We start from the raw sequence: 27,061 nt of genomic DNA, 5'->3' as shown, positions 1-27,061 counted from the left end.
CTGACCATTTTTGATGATACAGCTTTCCTAAATTCATGGCATTCTTGCCATCCTAAGACATTGATAAAGCTCGTTCCTAGACATAAAATGAAATAAGCAAAGCAATATCTATAAGATAAGGTTGTACCCTGTTGGTTTTAACTTTTTGCTTCTCTTTTAGGGGCATTTTTACCATAAATTATTCTTGTCACATGGTTTTGTTTCCAGGTAGCTTCCATGTAAGAATAAACTGTAAATGTCTTAGGTTAGTAAAGTGTGCTTAGATGGTTGATGTCTCAAATTTAAATAGCTGAGAAGGGTTGATGTCTATTTTATTTTGACCTTTCTGTGTTTAACTTGTGATGTTATGAAACTTTACAGAATATTTTTCATATTATTACTAACTGTTTCAATTGCAGTGGATGCTTGTGGACAATTATTCTAAAAGAATTGTATTTAGGGACAACACAACTTGAATTCATGCAAATTAATGCAGACGGAATTTTAATTTTAAAGCTAAGCACTTTGTTTATTTAGTTTTGATGGTACCATTTTTGTATTTGTTTTTTAGTTTTGAAGCTTGTATAGAATGGGCTCGTTTACAATTTGAAGAAATGTTTTCAAACAACATTAAACAGGTATGATTTTGTTATGCTTTAGTTTTTTAAAAATTTTCTGTTGTAATGTACATCAGGAGGGCTTGCAACCTACCTAAGCCATGAGAATAATGATTACATTAATAAATAGACTATTGTATTTGGTAGTGACCTGACCTGAAGATATATTTTTCTGTTGGAAGCATGAAAATATTTAAAACTGGAGGACGGCCTTACGGCCAGTTACGTTTGCAATATTAATTTTGGGATTCTATCGGAAGATTACAATATGTGGGTGTGGGACATGTTTGAATATAACATTTTATCTGGCTTTAATTGATAGTTTTATTACACTTATTCATTTGGGAGACACAGCTTTGCTACAATTTCCCAATTGACATGAGAACGACCGCCGGGGCTCCCTTTTGGAGTGGCACAAAAAGACTGCCAAGAGCTTTAGATTTTGATGCAGAGGATCCCCTGCACATGGATTTTGTCATTGCTGCTGCAAACTTACAGGCAACTGTATATGGACTTAGAGGATGCACAGATCACAACCATTTTATGCAAATCCTTCAAAAGACTGACATACCAGTCTTCAAACCCAAGGTAAGAAATTATTCCCAAAATATATAGAGGTGGTCGACCTTTTCATTTCTCATTTACATATTGTATGCTTCAATTATGACAGTATGTACATTATTGTAGCACGATCAAGTTATTAAATATAAATGAAATTGTGGGTGGAGCATTGTTTGTGTTCTGTTTCACACATTTAAAAGTAGTAAAGGAAATTATATTGCAAGGCTGGTCATACCTATGGTGATACTTAGGTCTCAAATTCTCCTCTCAATCCCTTGCATTTCACAAGAATGATGATTTGTCTTACAGGGTATCTGTGATACGATAAAACTATATGAAATGATTCACACATTTCTTGGTTTTGGTTTTGATTGTTATGAGTTGTCTCAATTTCATTAAGTTTGATTTTTTTGCTGTGGAAATAACATAGAAAGGATAGATACATATTTTAATGAGAAAGAGATGAGTTCTTTTAAGTGGAGGAATCTATATGAAAGTGAGATGATGGAGAAAAGATTTTGCAGATGTTTATTTGGGTAGTATCCTTCATTTGCTCTGTCCAGCTGGGATGCATTCATCTGCAAGAGTGATGAAATCTAGAATGGATGTGAGAGCCAGTGAATTAAGAAAAAATGAATTCTTCTCTAGTGCCATATATCTCCCATTATCCATTTTTCTAAGTATCTGCATGCTGTCAACCTTACATATTCCTCCATTTCTCTTGATCCATGACATCCTTTTTGTATACTTCTTTTGAATTGCTGCATTCTGTGTGGCTGTTGAAATTTTCTGCATCTGTAATTTTCTCAAGGTATACTTGATGGTGATGTCCCTGTTTGTTAGAAGTTATAAAATTGGAACAATTAACTAGCAAAGATCAATTCCAAAAAACTCCTTTTGTCAAAGTCTCAAATAACACTAAGGATAATAAACTTTGATACCACTTCTTTATGCGAATCTATACAATTGATAAGATATATGAAAAAATATCACTGCTTTCTCTAATTCAACACTGAGTTATGGGCAAATGATTTAGTCCATATATCAGAACTTAGTGCAATGATGATAAGATTATCTTTGCTATCTCTGATATAAATGATTGACAAATATGCAGTGATGATCTTACTATTATTGTGTCTCACTGCTATATGATATTAGCGTTCCGGGATATGACAGTTGAAAAGTATGCTATGTTGATTAGCAGTTGCTTCTGATATAAGAATATGAAGTATCCTTACAAATATGTCCTCCTATAGCAATGGATGATCTGATCATCTTGATACACCTTTATGAATATGTAGAGGTGTATGATGATATCAGTTTTAGCGATATGTTGCTGTTTCCGATATAATGACATAGATATGTGAATATGAGGGTATCAGTTATAGCAAAAGATGTTGTTTCTGATCTAATTATACATGCTTGCAACAATAGTAGTACTCTCTCTGATATTGTTCTTGAAATATATGTGACCGGTTCTTGACAGTAGGCCAATGCACAAATTGAGTGATTCAAATATACAAGGTGAAAAGGGGAGCACCTCAAAGTGGATAATTACTACTCCTGCAAATTGCACACTTGGAAGGAACATGCCCCAAAAAGCTCCAGTAAGGACCTAAGCATTGAATGGATTAGTGATCTTTCGTTAAATATGTAATTTGAAAATGGAAAAGAGGAAAAATGCAATGTAGATGACAAAATAGACAAATAGAGACAAAAATAGAAATAACAGATTGATAACTAACTGTCAAAAATTATAAATGAACTGAATCAGGGTCCAAGACTGTTGTATGGATCTGTGATTACAATCTGAGCCAAAGTTGCAGGCTAAGAAATGTTTCAAATGTTTTGTACTTGGGAACAGGGTGTTGATGTGAGTTTTGTTCCACTACAACGTGCAGAATCAAATATTAAATGTTTCAAGGAGAAACACCAAACATTCAATCCTATCTTGATATAAGGTCATCTCTCATGCTAGGCTTGCAAAGTAAGATTATGAAATGACTTAAAGGTTCCTTCTTAATCATGGACTTCACTCAGTTTTAGGATGTGATATTTTGGTTATCACAACGGGACTTACACTATTCATTCAATGGATATCAACTCTTGCACTTCTAAATATTTGGCTCTACAATCTCCAATAAAAATATAAGTTCTGACTTCCCAATTTTCCACTTCAACTTAAACTTTAACTTCTATTACCGATTCTACCTCTAACTAGGAATGAAAGGAATCATGGATGACTTGGACTCTACCAGATGTAATCTTGCCAACGACTCCACCCATCTAGTGCAAGCTTCTAAGGAATACACAAGTGATTTTTACATTAATGTCCTCTCTCCAATCTCATCATCTCGATGCAAACCAATGATTGAACATCAATTAAAGTTAAGTATTTCATCGACTAATCATACAAGGCATTCTTACAATCCATAGGAGGATAGTGGCCTAGATTTGTTCGAGTCATGCAATTGAACATCAATAATACTTCTATCTAGCTAAACTACTTCTGACAACATGAAACAAATTCCTAAACTAAGTGAGGAAATATGGATCACCATACAATAATACAAACTTGATCATAACAATTCACCGTGCAAGGCACAACAATGAAAAGTAGTGCAAACTTAGTATTACAATAGCAACAATTCTCCAAAAAGTCCTCCCTTTACAAATGAGAGGGGGCGGGGTTTATATAGGGGCCCCAATTACAATGAATGACCAAGAATGATTTGAAATCAAGGGCCAAGATTAATCCACATAAGCCCTATTTAGAGTTTTATAACCACCTTCTACAAGCATTAAATGCTCACCCAATTACAATTAAGCACCACCTTGTGGGTCAATGAAAAAATTACATTGCCTCCTTCGACTAATAAAAAAATTCAAATCCATAACAATTTGATGAGGATCAACGACACTTGGACCAATGAGTAGAGAGCATCTATATGTAGGCAAAGCCACCAGTGCGTAGACCAATAGAAAAATTGAAAGGAAACCATGGACCAACCAATAAAAATCCCATTATGCCACCTCATCATTGTAACGTGCAAGGCAAACCACCACTTGTAAATAATTATAAAATTTTAAATAATAATTGCAATAAAACTTAGAAAATCATCACAAACTTGCCACATAATTCTGAATAATATAAATTAATGGGGTAGTGCAAATTTGATTGGAAAATATTATTTATGATTTATTTTCCACCATTTTAATTTCCCATTTATTAAAACTAGTGTCTTTTGGATTATTTCAATGTAATAATGGATGAAGTAATTAATTAATTTTTAAAATCAATCTTTATTTTGCAAATTCAAGGTAAATTTAATGTCTACCCAATTTAAAATCCACCATTTACAAAATCGAGGCAAATTTAAGTCTCATCTCAATTTAAAACCATTTATTTTGTAATTTTTAATGTATTTTTTCCTTTGATTTTCATCACTTTCTCTCTCAATTTAAAAACGAAAATAAAAATAACTTTTGGTGTTATTCAAATCTTTGAAATTTGATCATGTTTTACAATCTCCCAATAAGTTTTAAAATTTCAAAGCGTTTCATTAAACTAAAGGAGAGGTAGGTGGTTTTATAATTGAGATCTCTTGTTAATCTTGGAGTGGAAACCACTACGCACTTAGGAAAAACCATAAAACAAAAAGTGGAAACCATGGAAACCACTTGGCACTTGGGCAAAATCATCTAGTAAAAAGTCGAAACCACTAAAGACTTAGGCAAAACCAGCAAACAAAAAGTGGAAACCACTAAGGACTTAGGCAAAACCATCAATCAAAAAGTGGAAACCACTAGGGACTTCGGCAAAACCATGGTGGAAATCAAGGGTGACTTAGGCAAGTGCATGTAGCATGTAGTAGTCACCATGTACTTTAGCAAGTATATGTCTTGTGTGGAAGTCACCATGTACTTGGGCAAGCACATGTATTTTTATGTTCAATTTAAATTATTTTTTATTTTTTTGCCAAATTTTATCATATTTCAAAATTTCCACACACTCAGATTTTGCCCTGTTTTTCCCTATTTTTGACATTGCAAATTTTTTTGATTTTTCCCCGTTCAACTCGACTCTTGGAAGGCTTGCGAAATTTCAGTTGTTGCCAAAATCGCTCTACCCCTTAGACCAAGAACAAAAGAGGGGGTCCCCATTTGTAATGGGACGATGGTGTGAAAACCTCACAACATAGTGCATTTCAAACATTTTGTACTTGGGATCAAGTGATTTTGAACCTTCTATTGTAGGCACTTAAGACTGAAATTTTCGGGGATCCTCCAACTATTTTCGCTCGGCCTGAAAAATTTATGACAGCTTCGTAACTTGTTCATGCACACAGAAAATTAGGGAAAATGTTGGGTAAAAGGGGTTTTCCTTGGTCAAACCTGTGCTTTGGAATCAACCTTTAGATGAAAGGATAGCGCATAAAGAAAAGTATGTATACAGGTAAATATTTGATTCATTGGCTTATAAGTGCTAACATAAAGGCATTGCTAATCCTCCAAAGAGGGAAACCATAAAGGAGACAACTCGATACTCTGGTTGAAAGCCAACCTTAGTGTATTTGCCACTATGAAAAGTGCAACATTTTAAAGATATAACATCTTTATAAAATGGAGTTTTCATGAAGTTGGGATTTGGAACCACATCATTCTAGGGTGCTACATTGCTCGAGTTTGCAAACAAATTGGGCAAGGATGGGAATTGTAAAAATCTGCCTACTCGCATATACGATTTATACTCATTAGTACAAGATTGTAATAAATTAATTATACCAAAGGGTTGTGATAGTTGGAATTCTTAACCAACCGGGAATACTATATGTAAAGAGTTACAAAGATTGTTGGATTATTATGCTATGGGAGACTTTGATACCATCAATGAAAATAATGTTTTTCCATTTGAATTTGTTGTGTGTATTGTTGTGTTATTCTTTTGTCATTAATGAGTCTTGCTATATGACATTTGTGAATGGTTATTGTAGTGGTATTACTTACAAAATTCACCTATAAAATTTTGGCATTGTTGCCTATAGTTCAAACTTGGAGGTTAAAGTGGTGATGGGTGGAAGAATGGAGGCATAACGTGTCCTACTTTCAACTAGTGAGTATTGATAACGAATTGTGACATTGAGGAGGAGGAAGTAACTTGAGAGGATCAACTGATGAAAGATCTTGTTCAGGCATGAGACGTAGTGGTAGACGAGTACGTACCGTGGTAGGCAAAGTAGAGGGCTCTCCCCATTAGTATAGTTTGTGCCAAACTCATCGTGAACGAGGCAATGTACAATCTTCCACAAAGACTTTTGAGTTTGTTTACACGTAAATTGGTGGAAGTCGAAAGACAATGAGAAGCAGAAAGAGAATAATTTGAAGAATAGATAGTACAACAATACGAGGAAAGAAACTGGAGGGAGGAAGAACCATGGAATGTACGTAAGCCCAATAATTAATCCTATTCCTTCCAAATAAATATAGAAGGTGTACAAGGGAAGAGCACGAACTGAGAATGAAGTGGAAACTACTCTAAGATATTCAAATGAAAGAACAGGCACAAAGGTGCCAATGGTTACAATATTTGGCAGAAAGATCTCTTAGAGGAGGGAGACAATGAGGAGAGAATCTCCCTACCATCAGAAACATCAGAGCACCCAAAGGACAGTGACAAAGAAAAGGAACTTGAAGGGGACGTGGTTGACCTCTTTGAAAACACTCTAAGAGGTATAGGAAGCCTTGCAATATCAAAGTCGAGGATGGGGGAACACAATTAGAGACTCCTAATAGGGGGGAGAATCAACACTATCAACACAAAGACGTCTATGGTGGAAGGGAAGGGGATCTGTGCAAGCTTAGGGGTGCAACAGAGGCACAAGGGCTCAAAGAACCATAGTTCCCAAACTTCCCAAACTTAGGCGTGGATTGGTCTTGGCAACGCCGACTTAATTCGTGACTTGGCTATGATTCACCAACAACTCAGCTACAAAACCTTTGAAATTTAGAGATTTGAACAATTTAAACTTTTTTCATGCACCCTTTATTGAATAGAACTTAAAAACACTACAACATCATCAAATAGAAGCTAACATACATAAACAAGGAACATAAATGATAAATTGATCACACATTCCAATCATATGACATAGATATAGAATTTTAAATGTTGTCAAATGATAAATATATGACATATACAACAACATAGCTTGCAATTTCGTGGTGAGTCCTTCAGCACTTTCTTTACTATAGAGATTTAGCTCGACTCTGTGTGCCTTTTACATTGCCCTCTAGCTGATACTAGTTATAGTAAGACTGTGCCTATGATTGCATACAATTATTGGCACTGTACAACAATAGATGTATGAGTGATGCCCACTCCGCAAGAAATCATCAATCTCAGCTCATTAGGACTCATAAGTTTAACTGTTAAATTCAGCCCCCAAGATAATGTAGTCCACACAATAAATTTGGTTAACCAATATGTTTGGAGGACAAACAAACAAATAGTATGTTATGCTTCCTTATGTACTAACAAATCGATAACAACTCGACTCTCCTAAAAATTATAATAGACAAGACTTAGAGCCATTGATGTCTTCATACCTCTATGCAAAAGATTCAAACCTTCTAGCTGTGCGTCAACAAGAAAATAATTGTCTGTATAACTTTTGGATTTCCAATTGGTGTATTACGTGTCTCATAACCTTTCATTACCATTAATGTGGATGATGCAAATGTTTACCCATTGACATTAACAAGGTTCCTTGTTTCTGTTTCTGACGCTCACAGTCGTGTTGTGCAGGAGATGGATATCTTTAAATAATGATTTTAGAGCTTCTCTGAGATCAGTTGTTTTATTATTTTAGGTGCACTAATGACAACACATGAAATCCAATAATTTCCCCGAAAAAATGTTCATAGCATGAATTGTCGACACTTAGACCGCTCTCAATAGAATTTAGTGTATTGAAAAATTTGAAATTGGTCACATAAATATAGCTCCATTAGAAAGACCAAGAAGTTTCGTTAAATTTCTTCCAAGTGATATATATTTGCTCGTCAAAAATGTATAAAAATTAATGTTGCAATACAGACTTAATTTGACAAGTTTGGGTTGAAGAACTGTCATGTATGTATACCAAACTTTGTGCTACTATTGTCATTTTCAAAAATGTAATGCCCAGGGTGGAATTACACACTATATCTAGAAGAATTCTTTTGTAACTGGCTTGACTCTTCGAACTTCTTGTCTTTTCTGTGCAATGTTTATATATGTAGAAATGTAATTAAAATTGCTTGACGATTTTATAATAATCAAGTGAGCATCAAATACTCTTTCTAAATGCCAATAGCTTCATCAACAATAATTGCACATTCTTAAATATTTCACAGTTCTGTAGTGGTGCCCAACATGACTAGTGACAACAAAGGAATATTTTTTTCTCCCCTTGGATAAGCCAAAAACAGCTCAAGTATATTCATTCTACCCTTGTTTGATGCCAAAATTTCTCGCAACCTCTACCAGCTACAACGATTCTCAGAACTTTGCAAAGATGATAAACTCTGTGAATATTAAAATGGAAAGGATCCTTGCTCAGCAACATGTTTGGGTAACCATGAGTGCAGGCATTATTTTTTATTCCCAAGTCGTCTCTCTTAATCTCTAAATTTGGTGTAGTGGTGCCCAACATGACTAGTGACGACAAAGGAATATTTTTTTCTCCCCTTGGATAAGTCGAAAATGGCTCAAGTATATTCATTCTACCCTTGTTCGATACCAAAATTTCTCGCAACCGCTGCCAGTTACAACGACTCTCAAAACTTTGCAAAGATGATAAACTCTGTGAATATTAAAATGGAAAGGATCCTTGTTCAACAACATGTCTGGGTAACCATGAGTGCAGGTAGTATTTTTTATTCCCTAGTCGTGTCTCTTAATCTCTAAACTTGGTGTAGAAATTGTCGATACTCGCTTTTGAAAACTAATAGTTGTTGAAATTTTTGCAACACCAACATTCGAACGACATGGACAATGAATCATTTTTGTTTCCTCTTCACTTCTGCGATAACTACCCTCTTCTATGCATAGAAAAACACTTGGTCCTCAATATTGAACATTTAGTTCTTCGACAATAGTCTTTTAAAAAAAAAAATTGGCTTATGTTAATCCAATAATATACTTCCACCTAGCAAAAGAAATTTAAAAGTTTTACTATTGTCTTCGGCCCCATTCAAACTTTTAAATGGTAGGCCATATATTGTCAAAAATCATTCTTCACTAATGAGTCCAAATATTTGTACCAATATTAATCTCAACAAAATGGTTCTTAGCTCTTAATTTAATTTGTTTAAGTGCCAATAAGTAAGGTTAGAACGTCGCTAAATATTGGAATCATAAATCACACTTTTAAGGAAACAAAGATAACCTTTAATTTCCTTACGTCCACAACATTGACTTACGATAACTATAATGTGTGATATTAAACTTTTATGCACTTTCAGATTTTAGACCCATGACCATAAGATAATCAAAGCCCTTTGACTTTATAATAGTTAATACTCGCTTTGCTATATATATATATATATTTATTTATTTAGATATTTATCTTTCATTCCTAACATATACTTGGGAACATGATGCTACTATTTTGAAAACCTACAACAATAATAGTCACCAAATTTTATTCTTTTCAGCCAGAATTTGTAGCCAAATACATTCATAATAGATTTATTCTCCAAACTCCAATTTAAATATCAAATATGTGAGAAGCCTTAATTCTGCAATTAATCTTTATGAAATTCTTGAGACCACACAGGTTGGTAGGATACAATGCTCTGATATCATTGTAATATTCGAGTACGCTATTATCTCCCAAATTTTCTTCAAAATAGTTTCAGAATATTATAGGTAAATTATGCAATATAACCCAACAATATTTTCCTGTAAATGAACAATAATCTCAAATAAAGACTCAATTATAACACTTCAGAATAGCTATTGTATTATAAACCAGCAATACAATAAAATCATAAAGTCCAATCTTACAAACAACAATAACAGTCAGATTTGAAGTATACAACGTGAACTCTGCTTTGAATCCGCTGCAGTGATGAATTGGGGCTACATCCAATCCACCAAAGATGGCCTAAAGGTTTGCATCCACAGGTTTGACATGGAAGATGTAAACTCTCCCAATGTTCCTCCAAGAGAAACCCAAGTTCTCCAAACGAACAATAATCGAAGCATCGTGAAAATGAACTCCTAATCCTTCTTTAATGCTCAAAACGACGATGCTTCAGTTTCCTTCTCCCGTTCTTTCGTCTTTTTCCTTCTTGTCACGTTTTATCCACTGTATAATATTGATTTGACCCATTAATAATTTGCGTTAAGCTCCCTTAAGCCAAAATTAATATTTTATGAATTCATCTTTTGAATTCCTAATGTCCCCAAAATTTTACCATTTATGTCTCGACTCTCCCATCAATATGTTGTCATTATTGAAGGTCTTGATCATGCTGGAATGACTTACTATAAATAGTAAGTATGCACAAAACTATAGCCATACAACTCAGAAATTAAAACTACCTAGGCCTAATGGCCTCAAAAGTCCCTTAATTCTTGGTTAGCCTACCAGATCATGAGAAAATAGGCTTATGACTACATAATGCTATAAGTGCTTGAAATGGGACATTATAATACTTAGCTATCTATTGAAACAAATTGAAGAGTTATTTACAAAGATAAAAAATATAAATTATAAAATTAAAATCTTAATAGAACTTCAAAGATTTTCTTGGTAACAAAATATGTGCGATAAAACTTTGATTGCAAAAGGTTGAAGGTGCATGTATTTTTCTCCATGGAAGTACTACCAATTATGGCCATCAACCATAGGCTTCTCCCAAAGACTATCAAGACAATAATTGTGCTCTTCAGTTCTTGCATGTCACTACCATCAAAGAGTTTGCGAAGTGCTGCCTTGTACGCTTGAGAAACTCAAGATCTATGAACAAGGCAATTGTTGATGCCACTTAAGCTTGAGAAGAATAATAATATTTGCGACTCAATGCAAAGGAAAGAAGATGCAATTAAGTGGTAATTTTATTCCATCTCTCTACAATGCTTTCTGTATAGCCTTTTGAAGAATTTTTGTTCAAGATCTTGCTCTTACATTTATAATGATTTTCATCTTTGTAGTCATTGTTTTGATGCCCTCATATACCTCACCCAAAGAAGGCCTATCCATGTCAGTGTAAAGGATCATCCTCAATATGAGCATGGTGAAGCTAAGAAGACACTCAATACAATCCCCACCAAATGTCATCTAGGAAGTTGACTCAAAGCAATCATGTTGCAGGCATAGTTGGAGCCAATTAGATGAATATAAATAGATGAGCTCTCTTAGAAACTTGTAGATGAAACAAAAAGTCAAAGGTGCTTTGAAAAGGGTCATAGATGTCCTCAAAACTAACTCTGAGCTCCAAGCCAAAAACTGCATGCATTGAGGAAGCTGGAGCTAACTACAATGTTCATGGGACCGAAAATAGGGACATTGCAATAGTCCATGTTCATTTGAGTCTTTTAGACTAATTTTGGTTATTGCAGAGTTTGACTTTTTCCAGCAATATATCAATCATTTATGCTTTTTTGTAATGCCTCCATGGTTGTCTTGTAACCCTTAAAATTTAGTATCACTAGAGGTATACATTTGTAAGCATTTTGTTGTGTAAAACTGGATGGTTTTCTATTTATTCATATGCATTGCATGCTGATAGGTTTTATTTGGTTGACCACTATACTCAATATATTTCAGTAGCCCATTTTGGTGTTGAAAGAGTTTATTTACTCAAATCATTTTTGGTTTGAACAAGCTTAGACATTCAGTCAGTGGCTTGAAATCAACAAACGCCGTCTGTTGAGTAGTGTTGATTGAGCTTGGTGGTGTAACTGCAACCTGTATGCTATGGTCAGTTTGTCACCATTTCATTCTGTTTGCATACATAGTAGTAAGTAGTGTGGTCAAAACACAATATGATCTCCTACGGATGCTCAGTTTGTGATTTAGGTGATCATAAAGTGCGAAAGCACTGCATGTTTCTATTCAAAAATTAGAAAAGAATAAGTAGGGTGAATTGTTACATTTTTGGCATGTTTGACGTATGTTGCAAACAATAAGCATATCAAAATTTTAAATCATCGCAATTATCTTCAAGTCAACTTTGCAATGCGTCTTTGTTAGGTTCAATCACTTTTGCAATGAAAAAGAATTCTTAATTGCTTGACAAGTTTAAATACCTATTGTGATTTTAGGACAGTAAGGATCTGACAATCGATCCATTTTTTTGATGCGAGGAGGAATATAGCTCACTAAATGATAAGAAAATTGTGCTAGCTTTTTGATGAAATGCTGAAGTTTTCTTTTTCTCCCATGTCTTGTTGTCTGTGGCAGCTTGTTTTGTTGTCTCATCTTAAGTGGTAGGGTTGAGCCACATTATGCAAACAGCCCTTCCATTTTAAAGTCTTGCACCCTGTTAAAGCTTAACTACAGTTAAATGCATTGGCTTTGTTTTGTTTTTCACATTTGAATATTAAACCGACATCTATTTTGAGAATCAAATCAAGTATGATATATTTGTTGATTTCTTCTTGGGAATCCTCTTCCTAAACTAGTGATATATTATTTATTCCTAGTTGATTTGATAATAATTATTTCTGGTTGGTTTATTTATATTGTATTAAACTTCACATGATAATGTTCACAGCTGAGAGGTTTCGAGAGGTATTCTCCATCCCATTTTTTTGTGTTTCAGTTGTATTTTTCCAGTACAAATCTTAAAAAGAAGAAGATGAAAACAAGAGCAGCGACAGAATGAGTGCCTCCCTTTGACACCCATTCTCTTTTAGTTTCAGTTCAATATTACTTTTGGCTTCTTAGATTTAACTAATGGTAATTGAATATAGCACTTCTAATATGTATTTGCATATTTCTGTTTTCCTAATCTTCTTGCGCTGTTTGTCTCCCACAGGAAGGTGTAAAAATAGCACTATCAGATAATGATCTTCCTAGCAGCACTCAAGGAAAGGCCGGGACAACTATTGGGGACTGTGATGTTGCAAGTTCTTCTGACATCCTTTCTCAACTGCCTACTCCTGCAACTCTTGTGGTAATCTTTTCTGTATAATGTACAACCTTAGTTTGTTAATTTCTTCTGCTTCTTAGAGATTTCTTATATGACTACATTAAAGAAATCTTTATGGAGATTCCTCGGAACCAGTTAAATTGGCTTAGGATTGTGAGCGGGCAGTCATTTTTGTTCCCTTCTAGGTGTTTGAGCACTTTTTACTGTGATATAAATTATAAATCCATAGTATTGGAAGTCTGAAACTAAAAAAGAACTTTGATAGATAAGTACCTGAAATTTCCTATGTCTGAAAAATAGGATACAATCTAAATGACCAGCAAGAATTGAAATTTCCAAATTCACCTGTTGTTATCATCAAATTCCAGTTTGTTGAACACTGCCACATATCAGGAGTGCAGATGGCCAGTGTGCTGAAAGCTTTTCCTAGAGTTCAGGCTTGGGAAACTAACATGATGCTTCTGCAGAGAATACTCAAATACAAGAGGTCACAAGTGATAACTAGACCTAGAATATAATTATTGTTGCAAGGCTTAGGTTCATTTGGGAATTACATGTAACATACTGATTCCTTTATATTTCAGGCACCATAGTTCACAGACTCGGTCTCATAGAGCACTTGGGAAGACCAAATTTTCAACTTGGTAAATACTCAAAAAATACTCTAATTTAGAGAGCACTAAAAATTAATGTTTTTAGAGAAACAGATTTTCCTTGTAAAATTCACTTACAAAATGTATTTGACATCTCGAAAGAGGAAATACATGGTTTATAGAAGAAACAATGTGCGAAGAAATGCATTTTAACTGGCAGTTTACCTACATTGGCATTCATACCCACATTCTCTGCATTTATAAAAGTTTGAGAGTTGAACTTGTAAAAAATTGCCCAGCAAAAAACTAAAGTGCTCAACAAATCAGAGAGTACCTGCAGAATTTTCAAACCATTACATCTTTTAAAATAATCACTTACGGACTTTTCAAATCAACTTGCATGTTTTTATAATATGCAAATGCACATAATTGGCAATTTTTGACCCAACTGCATGTGTATATGGTGTTTTAAAATTCATCTTCACCTAGCCTAAGTCAAGGTGGCGATTTTTAACCCAACTGCATATATTTAAAATACACGTAAATGCCTACGAAAAATGCATTTTTTTATGACTTGCATTTCCACTAAGAGAAGAATGGCAATTTTTAACTCAATAGCATGTCATTTAAAATATGTCAGTCAATTTCAAATGTGGGTTATGAACTTAATCATAGGCTAAAGATTCATGGGTGGCGATTTTCTACCCTTTACATGTGCTTTGAAAAATATGTTAATGACTTATTAAAACGTGTATAGTGAAGGTGTAATTTTTAAGGATAGGGGTGGTGATTTTACTTGCCATTACACATGTTGCCAACATGTGTTCGCCTTTAAAAATTACATTTTCCTTTATAAAGAGACGAGTGGCAATTCTCCAAGGAAATGCATATATTTGCGAACATGTAATGACTTCCCAAAAACACATTTTGGCTAGTAAGTGCCCTATTCAATCTAGGCGGCAATTTTACCAAGAATGCATGTGTTTTGCAACATGTTAATACTTCTCTAAAGGGCATTTGAAGGCTGTGAATTTCCACTAAGCTAAAAATGGTGATTTTTGAAGGTTTTGACTAAAATAGCTTGTTTGGGGCATGATCATCATTCAAAACGTTTCATTCCTAGGCATTTTTGGCATTGAATCCCTTTAAGAAGTATGATAGGGTAAGTATTTCAACTTCTAACTTGTTTTTCATCATTCTAGCAAGTTAGTCTCTTGCCCTAGGCACCGTTTTTACATGCTCTTGCATTTACATTTGCTAGGTCAAAGTTTGTTCCACATTTTGGGCATTGTATCTCTCTATCTCCACATGTGCATATGAGCCATAAGGTTTGGATTTCAAAACCTATTTAAATCTTTGGCTTTTGGACAAATCTAAAATCCTAAATCTCTTAGATTTATTTTAGATTCGCTCAAGTTTTGGATAAAGACTTGTTTTCTCATTTTCGGTGAAGTCGAGGTAAAATTTTTTTGTTATTTTCCTTAAAGCATTTGTGTATGGTTTGTTTGTTCCTGCAAATCTTTGTCATTTCCATTTTCAGATTTGCATTTCTTTTTATGTACATGAAGTTGTTCTTTCTATTTTCCGTCTTCTTCTCCAAGTTGCATGTGTGAGATCTCATAGTACTTGCATATGCAATTGGGTGTAAAATCCCGTTCTCAAAGGAAAGGCAAGTTCATCTTTTCCCCACATGCAAATGCAAGTTAAAACCCCACCATTGTGATGGCCTGAATTTTCACCATTCCAAAACATATTGCAAAATATTATGAAAATCAGGTAAATAAATTAAATTAGGGTTTCCATATTTTTGTTGTAGAGGTTTTAGTAGAGAAACCCTAAATTGGTTAACCAGTGCCCTAAATTGGGTTGAAATTTCATGTCATCCTTTTATAACTCAAGGTTATGTTGAAATGTTTTAAACCATGTCATAAACTTAGTCGAAAATTTTATCCCAAGGTTTGACATTCTGTTTTTCCCAAGCCTTATGTCCTAGTGAGAGGGCGTAAATCATAATGAGAATATTCCATCCTTTCTCGATCTCACGACTACATAGGAGCGTAGCATTGTATGGGCTACTATCCAAGTGTTCCAACCTTACATCTAGAGGTTTAGACGTATCATCATAAGAGGAAAGATTAAGGTGAAAGTATGTCCTGATCTTATGCCTAGGGTTATGAACGTGATGTCATAGGTGCATTTGATAAAAGTGAAAATGTGTCCTGAACTAAGAGTTGAGCATAGAATCGTAAGTATATTCCTCAAGGGTAAAAGTTTCTCTTGATCTTACAATCCAGAAGTCAAGCGTAGCATTGTAGGTCAAAATGCTTATGTTTAAAGTAAGTTATGATGATACGCTCCAAGGGAAAACGTAGAAGCATAAGTCATGTTAGGTCACCCGAAGATATGCTTTGGTCCTAAGCGTAAGTACGTAAAGGGTTTTTACATTAAGGTATTAGGTTGCTTGAACTTACTTTCCAAATGCAAGCGTAAGGTTGTAAGCATATTTTAAAAAGTTATTCGATGCTATGTCTAAGGGTTAATCATAGCTTTGTAAGGTCCATTTTAATGCTTCCCGAAGTTACAACTGAAGGTGAATGTAAGATTAGAGGTCTATTTTCAAAGGGTTATGGTGCTACGCTGAAGTGATGCTAATAGTTAGCGTAAGTTCATGGCTAAAAGGGATTTTGACATTCAAAGTTCTCGATTGTTTGATAAACTGTTGAGCATAAGATTGGAATCGTACGATCCTTGCCCGCTCGATGTTGGGATATCCAACTGGTTAAGGCCATCTTGACGGGATTGATCGATACAAGCCAAATCCCCTGCGCTTTCGGCTTTGCAAAACCGAGGCGGGTGTACTTGATCCTGGACAACAACCTTAAATCCAAGATGCTTATAGCAGATAAATTAGAATGCGAATGCAACAAAAACTTTTCAAAACGACAAGAATAGAAAAAGTTTTATCCTACAAATTATGAACTGAGAATGATAAATGAATATATGAGAGTTTTCAAATAAAAGTGATTATTATGGGTGATTGCAACAAATGAATATATTAATTCCTCAAAAGAAAGAAATGAAACAGTTGCCAACATATGGATAATGAATCAAGAATAAAAGACCAGTGCTTAATTAAATGGGCAATCAGAGTCAATATTATAAGTCGAAACGTACAACTTTATAAAGTTCAATATATCTAAACTATAACTTTTTTTAACAATTTAGATGTGACGGATCAATTATATAAATGCAATTTTAAACTACTCTAGGATGCACTTTAACTCCGGCGGGGACACACTAGACATAAATACAGAAACAAATAAAATATTTCACAATATTTATGTTTATCAAATTTAAAATGCAATATGACACAGTCCACTTATCTGAATATTAAAATATTTATAGAAATTAATAAAAAACATTTATAAAGACACAACTAAATAATAATTTAAAACTCTAAAACAAGTAAATTAAATAAATATTTCTTACTGATTTGGAAATAAAATTGTACTGGAGACACTCTTTATAGATGATCCATCCAATACAATTCAACTCTAGACTTGCACAAGAATTCAATCGATAATCCACATCCATAGTCTTAGTTCAAAAATTCATTTATTTACCATTGGAAGAATAAAATACATCATAAAGCATGGGATATGTAAAATTTAAAATATGACTATGAATCGTGTATTATTGTATTTTACATCATATATTTATAAGGCAACAAGGGGTATCGGTTTCCTTCTAAAAATCACACCTCTTCATAACAATTAACTAACCCATGAGTTCATAATGTAATTTTAATTTAATATAATCGGCAGTTTTGTAACTTAGGCGTGAACCATGGACTTTGACAGCATTAGATAATTGCCAAATCTGAACCATGTATAATCGAGAATGATTTTTACGTCATGTTGATTCCTTTGAGTGCATACTCTTTTTCTTCAGACGTCTTGGAAACATAGATACGTTGACCCTTCAAACACACAGACCTCTTCTCCACCACACCTTGTCTATTGAAGAAACTTCCTCAAATATGGTCCAGAGAATATGCTTAAAATTTGTGGAAAACTCCAAACGGTGAGTAATATTTGTGAAGACTATTTGGTTTGATATTCAATGCGCACAAGGGTTCTCTTCTGTCATTCCTCTCTACAAGCAACTCTCCTGAAGATTGCGTGTGCTCCCATGGTTGTGAATAGATATGACGGATCCTGTGTTTCTGAATTTTTCTTCTTCAATGTATCCTTGCATATCCAAACCTGCATCAATTACAAACTAATATTAGAGATAAATTAAAAGATTTCACCTACGAATTATAGTAAATAATATGGCTTGTGGCCTTCTCCGGATAAAAGAGACTCTGGGTGGTATCAAAAACAATTTAATTTATCAAACCAGCATATAGAGGTGGGCATAGGCTTCATGCTGTAGGTGAGGAAAATGCTTGAATCCTTTGTATATACTATAAGTTTTCCAAACTTACTAATGTAACTGAAATCTGATACGGGTCAAATACTGAAGATCAGGATTATATCCAATCTTGCCTCCAAAATCTTTCTCAATGAACTATTAAATTTTATTACACAACCATATTCATTGTCTGTGACAGAGATCTTTGTTTTGTTTCTAAGTTGTTTTTTGCTGCATGAATTTTCTGACTTGAGGCTCAAACTACTAAAGAGTTCTCCACTTCAATACACACATTGCTTCTTGCCATATATGACACTGAATCTTCTGTGTACATTGGGGAATTGATGGTTTAGAAACCCCCAATATACAGATATAAAATCCAACATATTGTCTCATCCAATCTGCCGCACATACTCTGCCATAACCTGTACATCTTGCTACTGCTATTTCCCAGAAGAGTATGTAACTTGCTTAATATTGACTATTGTTGTTGCAGAGGATATTATACGATTAGTTGAAACCATTTTTAATATCTTTGTCAGCTCTGAAAGGCACAGTTTTAATTGTTTCTGGAATTACCATTTTGCAGCAACACAGTATATCAGTATTATTGTTTTTGATTAGGAAAACAGGTTTTGAGAGGACCTGAAACCCCATACAGATGGATTTTGGCGGGGATCCAGAACCCACAAGACGCGATGCTTCCTAGGATAGGGACAGATTCCCAAATCCAGAAGAAAAGAACAGCAGCCAAGAGAAGAAGAACATCCACAGAACAGACTGCAAACAGATGTAATAAAGGAGCCAAAGACCCCAAACTATTACCAGATCAGCATAGAGAAACAACCACTAACAACCTGCTCACCCGGGCAGCATCTAGGGCCAACAAACAAGCTAACCACTGAAACTGCTGCACAAAGATAGGAAGATAAAGCTAGAGCAGCACGCAGGGCCAAAGGAAAGAAACCCTCCTTTCACACTGATACAATTTGCTAGATAATGGATGAGAAAGTTAGAGGTCATTGGCATACACACGACTCTCCAGATATGGACAAGCCCAAAAGGGTTTTGAAAGGCTCCCCCAACCTTTAATGAAGAGGAAGGAGAAAGGAACGCTCCCCTCACCACCTGTTCGCAGCCAGCCCGACAAAAAATAATACGATCAATGATCACAGGCTTTAAAGAAAATCTCCAGTAGTGGCCACCCAAACCTCCAAATCTCCAGCCCACCTCTTCCAACCAGCTTCTTGCCACCTCTATAGGCTGAGCCTCCACCTCTAAAAGAACTTCCACCTCAAAAGGAAGTATGAAAGAGGAGTGAAGATTCAGGGAACAAAATCCAAAGGTCAGGAAGAACCACCATAGAAGCCAGGGGACAGCCCCGCAAAGGCCTCCCCTCGAAGGGATTTGAGAATGAACATCTCCTTCCAGCAGAACAAACCGCAACAAAAGATAAATAACAAGAAATGGAGCAGCTGCATCATAACACTTTGGGCATAACCCAGATAACTTCCCCGTAGAAGAAAACTCACCTGGACACAACCAGCCACCAAAAGACAATATAAAAAGAGGAACCTTCCAAAGCAACTGAGATCCCTCCTGCAACAATAATCCTCATCTATCGGACTTGTGTCCACCTCCATAGGAGCTTTCACCTCCAAAGAAAGCCAGAGTAAGGGAACCAAGTGGCAAGAAAAGCACCCCCCCCATATTGCTTAAAGAACAGAGCCCACCTCTAAAGGGTTTGACCCCACCTAAATAAGGGCAAGGTTGGAAGAAATCCAGGAGGAACACGATTTTTAGGACCAACAAGGAGCCCGAGCCAACAGAAAAATCCGAAAGACTAGGATCCACAAGCACCCTTGCCCCAAAAGCCACAACCCCAACAGCCTCCTTCACCCCCGCAGCATCCGAGGCCAAAATCTCTGCAAGAATGGCAAAAGGACCCTGTGAAAAGGAGCCCAGGCACAAGCAGAGAGAGAGCAGCCACCGAAACCTGATGAGAGGCAGCCAACCCACTCTCCAACTCCCCGACAACCCAAATAATAGGGAAAGTAACCTCCCCCAGCAAATATAAACTAAGAGAGCAGAACCCTCCGCATAAGGAGACACAGAGGAGGAGAGAGGAGATCCCAAAACACAAAGCCAGCAGCCCCCATCCTCAAGACCACAACCCCATCTAGGTCAACGAATACAACGACGGTGCCACCATCACCAACAGCAAAGCTAGGGAAAACTCCCGCTCTGCATCCTCCCACGCTTCCATCTATGCAGTCAGCAGTCAAAGGCGGTGCCCACAGGGAAGCCCCAGTCGTGAAGCAACACCAGGAAGGCCATGAAAGGGCCTGTAGACCCAAGCTCCCGATGCAAGACACAGCAACAACCTGGGAGACCAACCTTGCTGCATCTTCATCTGCCTCACCATCGTCTTCTTCCTCCTGACCAACATTTAAAATCCCGCTCCCGCTCCCGCTCCTCTTCCCGCTCGCCATTAACTATTTTAGAATACTTATCAGTATTATTGTTATTTCATAGTCACCATCCAGTTGCACAGTACTTTTCTTCTTAGCGCTTGAGTACATTACTGCAGAATCATTGCCTTCTAAACTCCTGTCATTTAGGTTTGCTTTGTACATGTCTGACAGCATATGCAGTGGGTGATGCTTACTTTTACTTCTTGTTGTATGTACTACTATATCCCCAACAGGTCCATCATACTCTATGCTGATATCACTTGCTGAGTAGAGCTGAATGATGGAACCTTTTATTGATGATAGGTATGTTTAAATAGACCACCCTATGAAAAACTTGAATAACATGAATCCTCCGTTGTAATACAAGAATTGCATCTTTTCTAGTCTTCTTGTTGATATTAATGCTGACACTTGTGTGATCTGGCTCATTAATTGCAATATTTAATCACGAGTTTCCAACAATTATTTGAACACAACAGTAGGTAAGATCTGAAAATTCTCTCTTTGGTCTGATATTTGGGACTCTAAAATTTTCCAATTTTTAGAGTTCCATCACCAGGTATAAAATCTTTGTCAAACCAAACTCACATTCGGATTCTGTAGCAAATAAATAATGTTGCTCCATGATACTCAAAACCTCATCCAAATGTTTTGTAAGTGCATTTTCAAAGATTTGCCAAATACCAAAACATCATCAAAGAATACCAAAACATACTTATGCAATTGCTTATTAGAAATGTAGTTCATACATCATTGAAATCGGGTAGGCACATTGGTGAGACTAAAAGGCATCACTTGAAACTCATAATGACCATAGTGGCATCTGTTAGTTGTTTTATGCACAACCTCTTCACAGACTCGAATACGATGGTATGTTGAATGAAGATCAATCTCCAAGAGGTAAACAGCCCCATCCAACTTATCTTTTCATGGAATAGGATACATGTTCTTAATGGTCTTCTTACTCAATCTTGTAATCAACACACATCTAAAGAGTTCAATCTTTCATCTTAGCCAATACTTTTGACAAAGAAAATGGGCTCAAAGTAGGTCTAATGTGTCCCATGGCTAGTAGCTCCTTGGTTGGCTTCTCAATGTCTTCCTTGAAATGTATAGGGTGGTGAATGGTAGTAGTAATGTTGGGTTAGCACCCTCCTCTAACTCTATTATGTGTACAAATTCATGGTTAAGTGGTATGTTGGGAGGAATGCCCTTACAATACTACAATTTTCTTTAGGGTCAACATGGCCTTCATGTTAGACGGAGTGATTAGTTTGTTAGTGAAGTCCTCGAAAGAGTTGATCACCATGTTCCTATGTAATAAGTCCATGCTTCCACCAATCATATGTTGTCCCATCTAGGTGCATGGTAGCAAATTTAATTGCTTTAGTTTTTGACATGGGTTTAAGTGTGAAAAATGTGTCAAGTTTGTGTATGTAAGCTTTAGGTGAAGTTTTTCTGCTGTCATCAAAAATAGAAAGAGTTAATTTTCTCATAATGTGCTTTAAATCCTTGTTTGAAGCCCTGGGCCTTCTATTTTGCGTTGCCCTTGCCATTTCTGTTCGCTACCCAATATACTAAACAAAGATCAAGTTTGCTTTTACATTATCCGGAAATAAATTCCACTCAACATGCATGGCCATAACATTATCTGGAATGGCTACTGCAGCTTTTGTACTTCCCAGTTTGACTTCATCATTATTCTCGCCAAATGTAGGCATTAACTGCCTATCTAAGGTGTGTGTAGGTGACCTAACAGCACATTGTGACTTAGTTGCACTAGCACCTTAACTATGATGACTTTGAGGTCTTCTTGGCCTTGTATTTAACTGATGAATTACGTCTTGTAATGTCCCCTTCTCTCGCTAGACCTAATGGCACCTAGTTGGTCTATCTTTCCATCCGGATAGGTTGTCGGCATTTGTTTTAGGATGTCAGCCAGTCACAGGAGTCTTTTGGTTTCAGTATAGGAGATATTTAAGTGGGAAATTCTAAGGTTAAAGTCACATTGTTTTATTAAGTTGATTTATAAATTACTTTATTATTTAAAGTCACATAATGACAAAATGACTTTAGTGACTAAAAGACAAAATAGGTTTTTATCCCACATTGCTAAGTTGTTCGCATCTCCCCTCACTTCGAGGTTATAAAGAAAGCAATTGCATTGGGATTGGTATCACGAATATTTGTTATTTTCTCAAATCCTAAGAGTTGCTTAAATGTGACTGGATATTTCCTAAGGACGAAACCCCTTAAGGAAAATAGTGAGGCTAGACGCAAATCTAGTACTCACATTGCACTTTCAGAACTGAGGTTCAGATTGATATATTGATTTGCAGGAAGTTGGAGTTTCACAACAGAAAGAAGAATAGGTGATTGAAATCAATATAGAGTATTGGCACGTACAGGTCATTATCTGGGAAATTGGTGCTTGGATGGCAGACAGAGTGGATAGTCATTCCATAGACAAGGAAGGAGAGGTAATACATCACTTGAGCTAGCTTTACATTGGCACTGATTCATGTCCAAGACGGGGGTAGTCTAGTGTCAAGCTGTTTAGCAGGTTAACTTGGGCTAGGAAATCTACAGATTGACACCCATAGTCACTCCATAGACAGCTCATACAACAGTAATCCCCTATGGAGCAGTGATAGTTGGGCCGTTGGTAACAATTAGACCAAGGCATGGAGACCGGAAGTGATTATGGGGGGACTTCCAGGTGCACTTACGAAATTTCTCACACAGCAGCAGCATAAGTGTCATCACCTCCAGCAGCACGGGTATATTCCTTCCAGCAGTACAGGTATTCTAGTCTCCCACTAACAGCATTGTCTATTGTTGAACATCAATCTGTATGTTATCTAACTATGAGTTGCACATTGGCTAAGTTGGCTTTTGTATGATTTCCGTAGTATGTAGATGTCTAACTGTATTTCAGATGTTGAGGAGAATGCTGCTTGATTAAATTCTCATAGCTCGGTGTTGCAATTTTATGTATATCGATTTACCAATGATGTGAACTTTTGCAAACAATAAATCAAATATGCTGGTCAGTTAACTGCTAGTCTGGATTATAACCATTAAGCAATGCTACAGTGATATTTTAGTTAACAACGGTCATGAGTATGCCAACTGTTTGATAAAATTCCTTGGTTAGAGGTTCAAATTCTTTTAATAGATTTAAGGGGGATTATTATACGTCTGTCATGTGCTATAATACAACAATGACGTGTTTGCCCTTCTCTAATGGCTCTCAAGGTTTCCCTTGTTTCTCTTTCTACTTCTTCTGCCATATTCATAACTTGAACTGAATTTGAAGAAACTCCTGCAATTTTTGATACTGTTTTATCTTAGGGCACTAATGAAGGTGTTTAAATCTTCTGTTGTTTACAGTTGTATTGCTGCATTCAATGGCTGAACTTCCATAAGGTAGCAAGTTCGCTGCTCTAATACTATCACAGGATCCGGAGGTGAATAGTTGTTAAAGTTATCCTTGGAGGCATAAAATTGTAACATCAACTACCATCTTGGTTATAAAGGTTATCCCCAACTAACTAAGTGCTTGATGATGCCGACATAATACTTTTAACATTTTATCCTTGGAGGCATAAAATTGTAACATCAACTACCTTCTTGGTTATAAAGGTTATCCCCAACTAAGTGCTTGATGATGCCGACATAATACTTTTAACATTTTAACAAGGGAGCTACAATTATGACAAATTACAATGAAAGAACTTGGAAATGTCCACATATGATATCTCCACTTATAAGTAGGTTAACATTAGCTAGATGTATTCAAAGAGAATCTATATAGAAGGATTTGTGGAACAAAACCGAATAACCAAAGTTTCATATACATTTAAATATATATTCAGGAGGTACATGCACAAAAACTCTGAACAAACATATAACTTCCCATAAAAAGGTGTTGTGTAACATGGTTAAATACACTTGGGCTATTGACGTTGAGACATTGAACAAAGGGGAGGTGATTGGCATTAAATGTCGCCCTCTATTCTCGAACATACCGCAACAAAATCGTTCTTTGTTTGTATACATTGAATGATAGTAATCAACAAGAACACACTATCGAATCCCAACTCCAAAAGCTTACCATGCATATTGAGAAATGATCATAATTTTTTTTAAGATCCATCACTATTACAGACGAAAACCTTAATGCAACTCATGCACTCTCAGTAGGTGTCGTATCTTCAAATTTCTAACAATGAACAATGAAGTGTCTTCAATTTGAGAACCTCTGGCTAGATACTCATAATCATTGTAGTTCTTGACCCTCAGAAAAACAAATTTAGAGACTTAATTCTCCTCAAATTTCCTAGACACCTTTATTAAAATCAATGTTAGACATGAATGCTTAAAACCACAAATGAAGTCTGTTGTGAGGTTCTCAGACCATCGCCCCAAAACTTTGGGGACCCCCTTTTTCTTTAGTTGCCTTGGCAAATTTTTTCGAAGTTGTCCATACAATTTTGATTTGATTTTTTGAGATTTTTAAGCCTTGGACACCTTCAGGCCAGTGGGGAGAGGGTTAGATTTATTTTCACCCGGTTTCAACTTGATTTTCCAGAACAACCAATTTCATCCTTAGGCCAGACAATTTTTTTAAAAAAGCAACACTTGGCAGGATAAAATTGTAAATTTTGTACTTAGACAATTTCTTTTGAAAATTTGGATATAATTGTGTAAATTTAAATAATTTTCAAAAAAAAAGAAATTTTGTTAGATTTGAACATTTTTGGAAAATCTTGAAATTTTTTTTGGTGAGAAAATTAATTTTTGTTATGATGAAAGCAAATTGCAAAATCGATTTTAGACTTTAGAGAAATAATTTTATTTGTGTTAAAAATTTAAATTGCTTGGCAAAGTCGATTTGAATTGAATTGCAAAAAAATTGGCTTTAATGGATTAAAATTGCCTTGAAATTTTTTAAGCCTTTAATGAAATTGGTAATTTAATATTGAAAAATGGCTTTTGGTTAGCCAAAATCCGATTTTAATGACATATTAATTGCTAATTCATCATTAAATGGAAATATTTAGCATCTCCCAGGCATTATTTAATTTCTTTTTGCAATTTTGGTCTAATTGGCAATTTAAAAAAATAAATTTCATCATGGCAAAGTTAATTTCGTGCCAGTTTTTGTGTGCTAACTAATATTTTTCTTGCTCCTAGGGTCCCAGTCAACCAGCTAAGGAGAGTATAGGAATTGGGTATAAGAGGAAACTCTTTCCCCTTTTCTCCTCATTCTTCACTCCTCTTTGGTGCTTAGGCGATTTTTGGCTAAGGGCAGATTTCTTCTTCCTTGGACGGTTTTTGCAAGGGTAGATTTCTTCTTCCTTGGACAATTTTTGCAAGGGCAAATTGGTATTTTCCTTGGATGATTTTTTTGCAAGAGCAGATCTGCACTCTTCTTGCTTGGTGAATTTTGTGGGAACCGAATTTTGTGGAAGGTGAATTTCTTGGGAGCCAAATTTTGTGGGAGCCGAATTTTGTGGAAGGCGAAATTTGAGGGAGCCGAATTTTGTGGGAGCCAAAGTTTGTGGAAGATAAAATTCTGATTTTCAAGAGGGGCTGCGATTTTCTCCTAGAGATAGGGCCTCAAGATTTGCAAGAGGTTTGAAATTCTCGAAGTCTGATCCTAAATTCCAAAAAGAAGATCAGGCTATTGGTAAAAGTAATTTCAAATCATTTAGACTTGAAAGGGGTTCTTAAGCTGATTTCTTTCTTTCGTTCTTGTCTAGATATTGTCTCCCTTGGTTCTTCTTGCATTCATTGTCCACCACTTTACCATTCCGTAAAAGGGCGACGAGATGGAGGATGGTAATGCAAGCAAGAATCCTAAGGGAACAAACACTAAGAAAGACAAAGAGGATATGATGCCCAAAACAACTTTCTTCTCGAAAATGAGGCAAATAACAGATCCGGCTATTGATAGAGGTGACTTTTAATCAAAGTAACGAGAATCGGAATCGTATTGGAATCGGCACAGCCGAATCGAATCGTGAATCGGGGGTGAATCGCCGGTGAATCGGCGATGAATCAACAAATTTGAAAAAACCCTTTAAATGTAGAGATTTTAACAATTTAAGAATTATTTCATGCACCCTTTATTGAATATAACTTAAACACACTATAACATCATCAAATAGAAGTTGAAATTTAACATATATAAACATGGAAGTTTGTGTTTACCACATGGGGTAAAGAGTTTTTATAAGACTGCTTCACATCCAACACCTACTCCAAGTGC

At 35.7% G+C, this 27,061-nt stretch overlaps 1 protein-coding gene across 2 annotated transcripts in view; it reads left to right on the top strand.

Moving 5' to 3' along the window:
- LOC149556938 (uncharacterized) overlaps window positions 1-27,061 on the top strand; it is a 264,534-nt gene that overhangs the window by 98,748 nt on the left and 138,725 nt on the right. For both annotated transcript variants that reach the window (XM_089831574.1, XM_089831573.1), the window contains exons 6-8: window positions 551-617; window positions 951-1,184; window positions 13,188-13,325. In XM_089831574.1, the coding sequence (XP_089687700.1) occupies window positions 551-617; window positions 951-1,184; window positions 13,188-13,325 (439 nt within the window). The remainder of the gene's footprint in view (window positions 1-550; window positions 618-950; window positions 1,185-13,187; window positions 13,326-27,061) is intronic.

Source organism: Cupressus sempervirens, chromosome 5 (genome assembly GCF_028749045.1).
Source record: "Cupressus sempervirens isolate cs-2001-9-10 chromosome 5, ASM2874904v1, whole genome shotgun sequence".
Lineage (NCBI taxonomy): Eukaryota > Viridiplantae > Streptophyta > Pinopsida > Cupressales > Cupressaceae > Cupressus > Cupressus sempervirens.
Note: the sequence above shows the minus strand (reverse complement) of the source record. Positions and strands in the feature narration are given on the sequence as shown.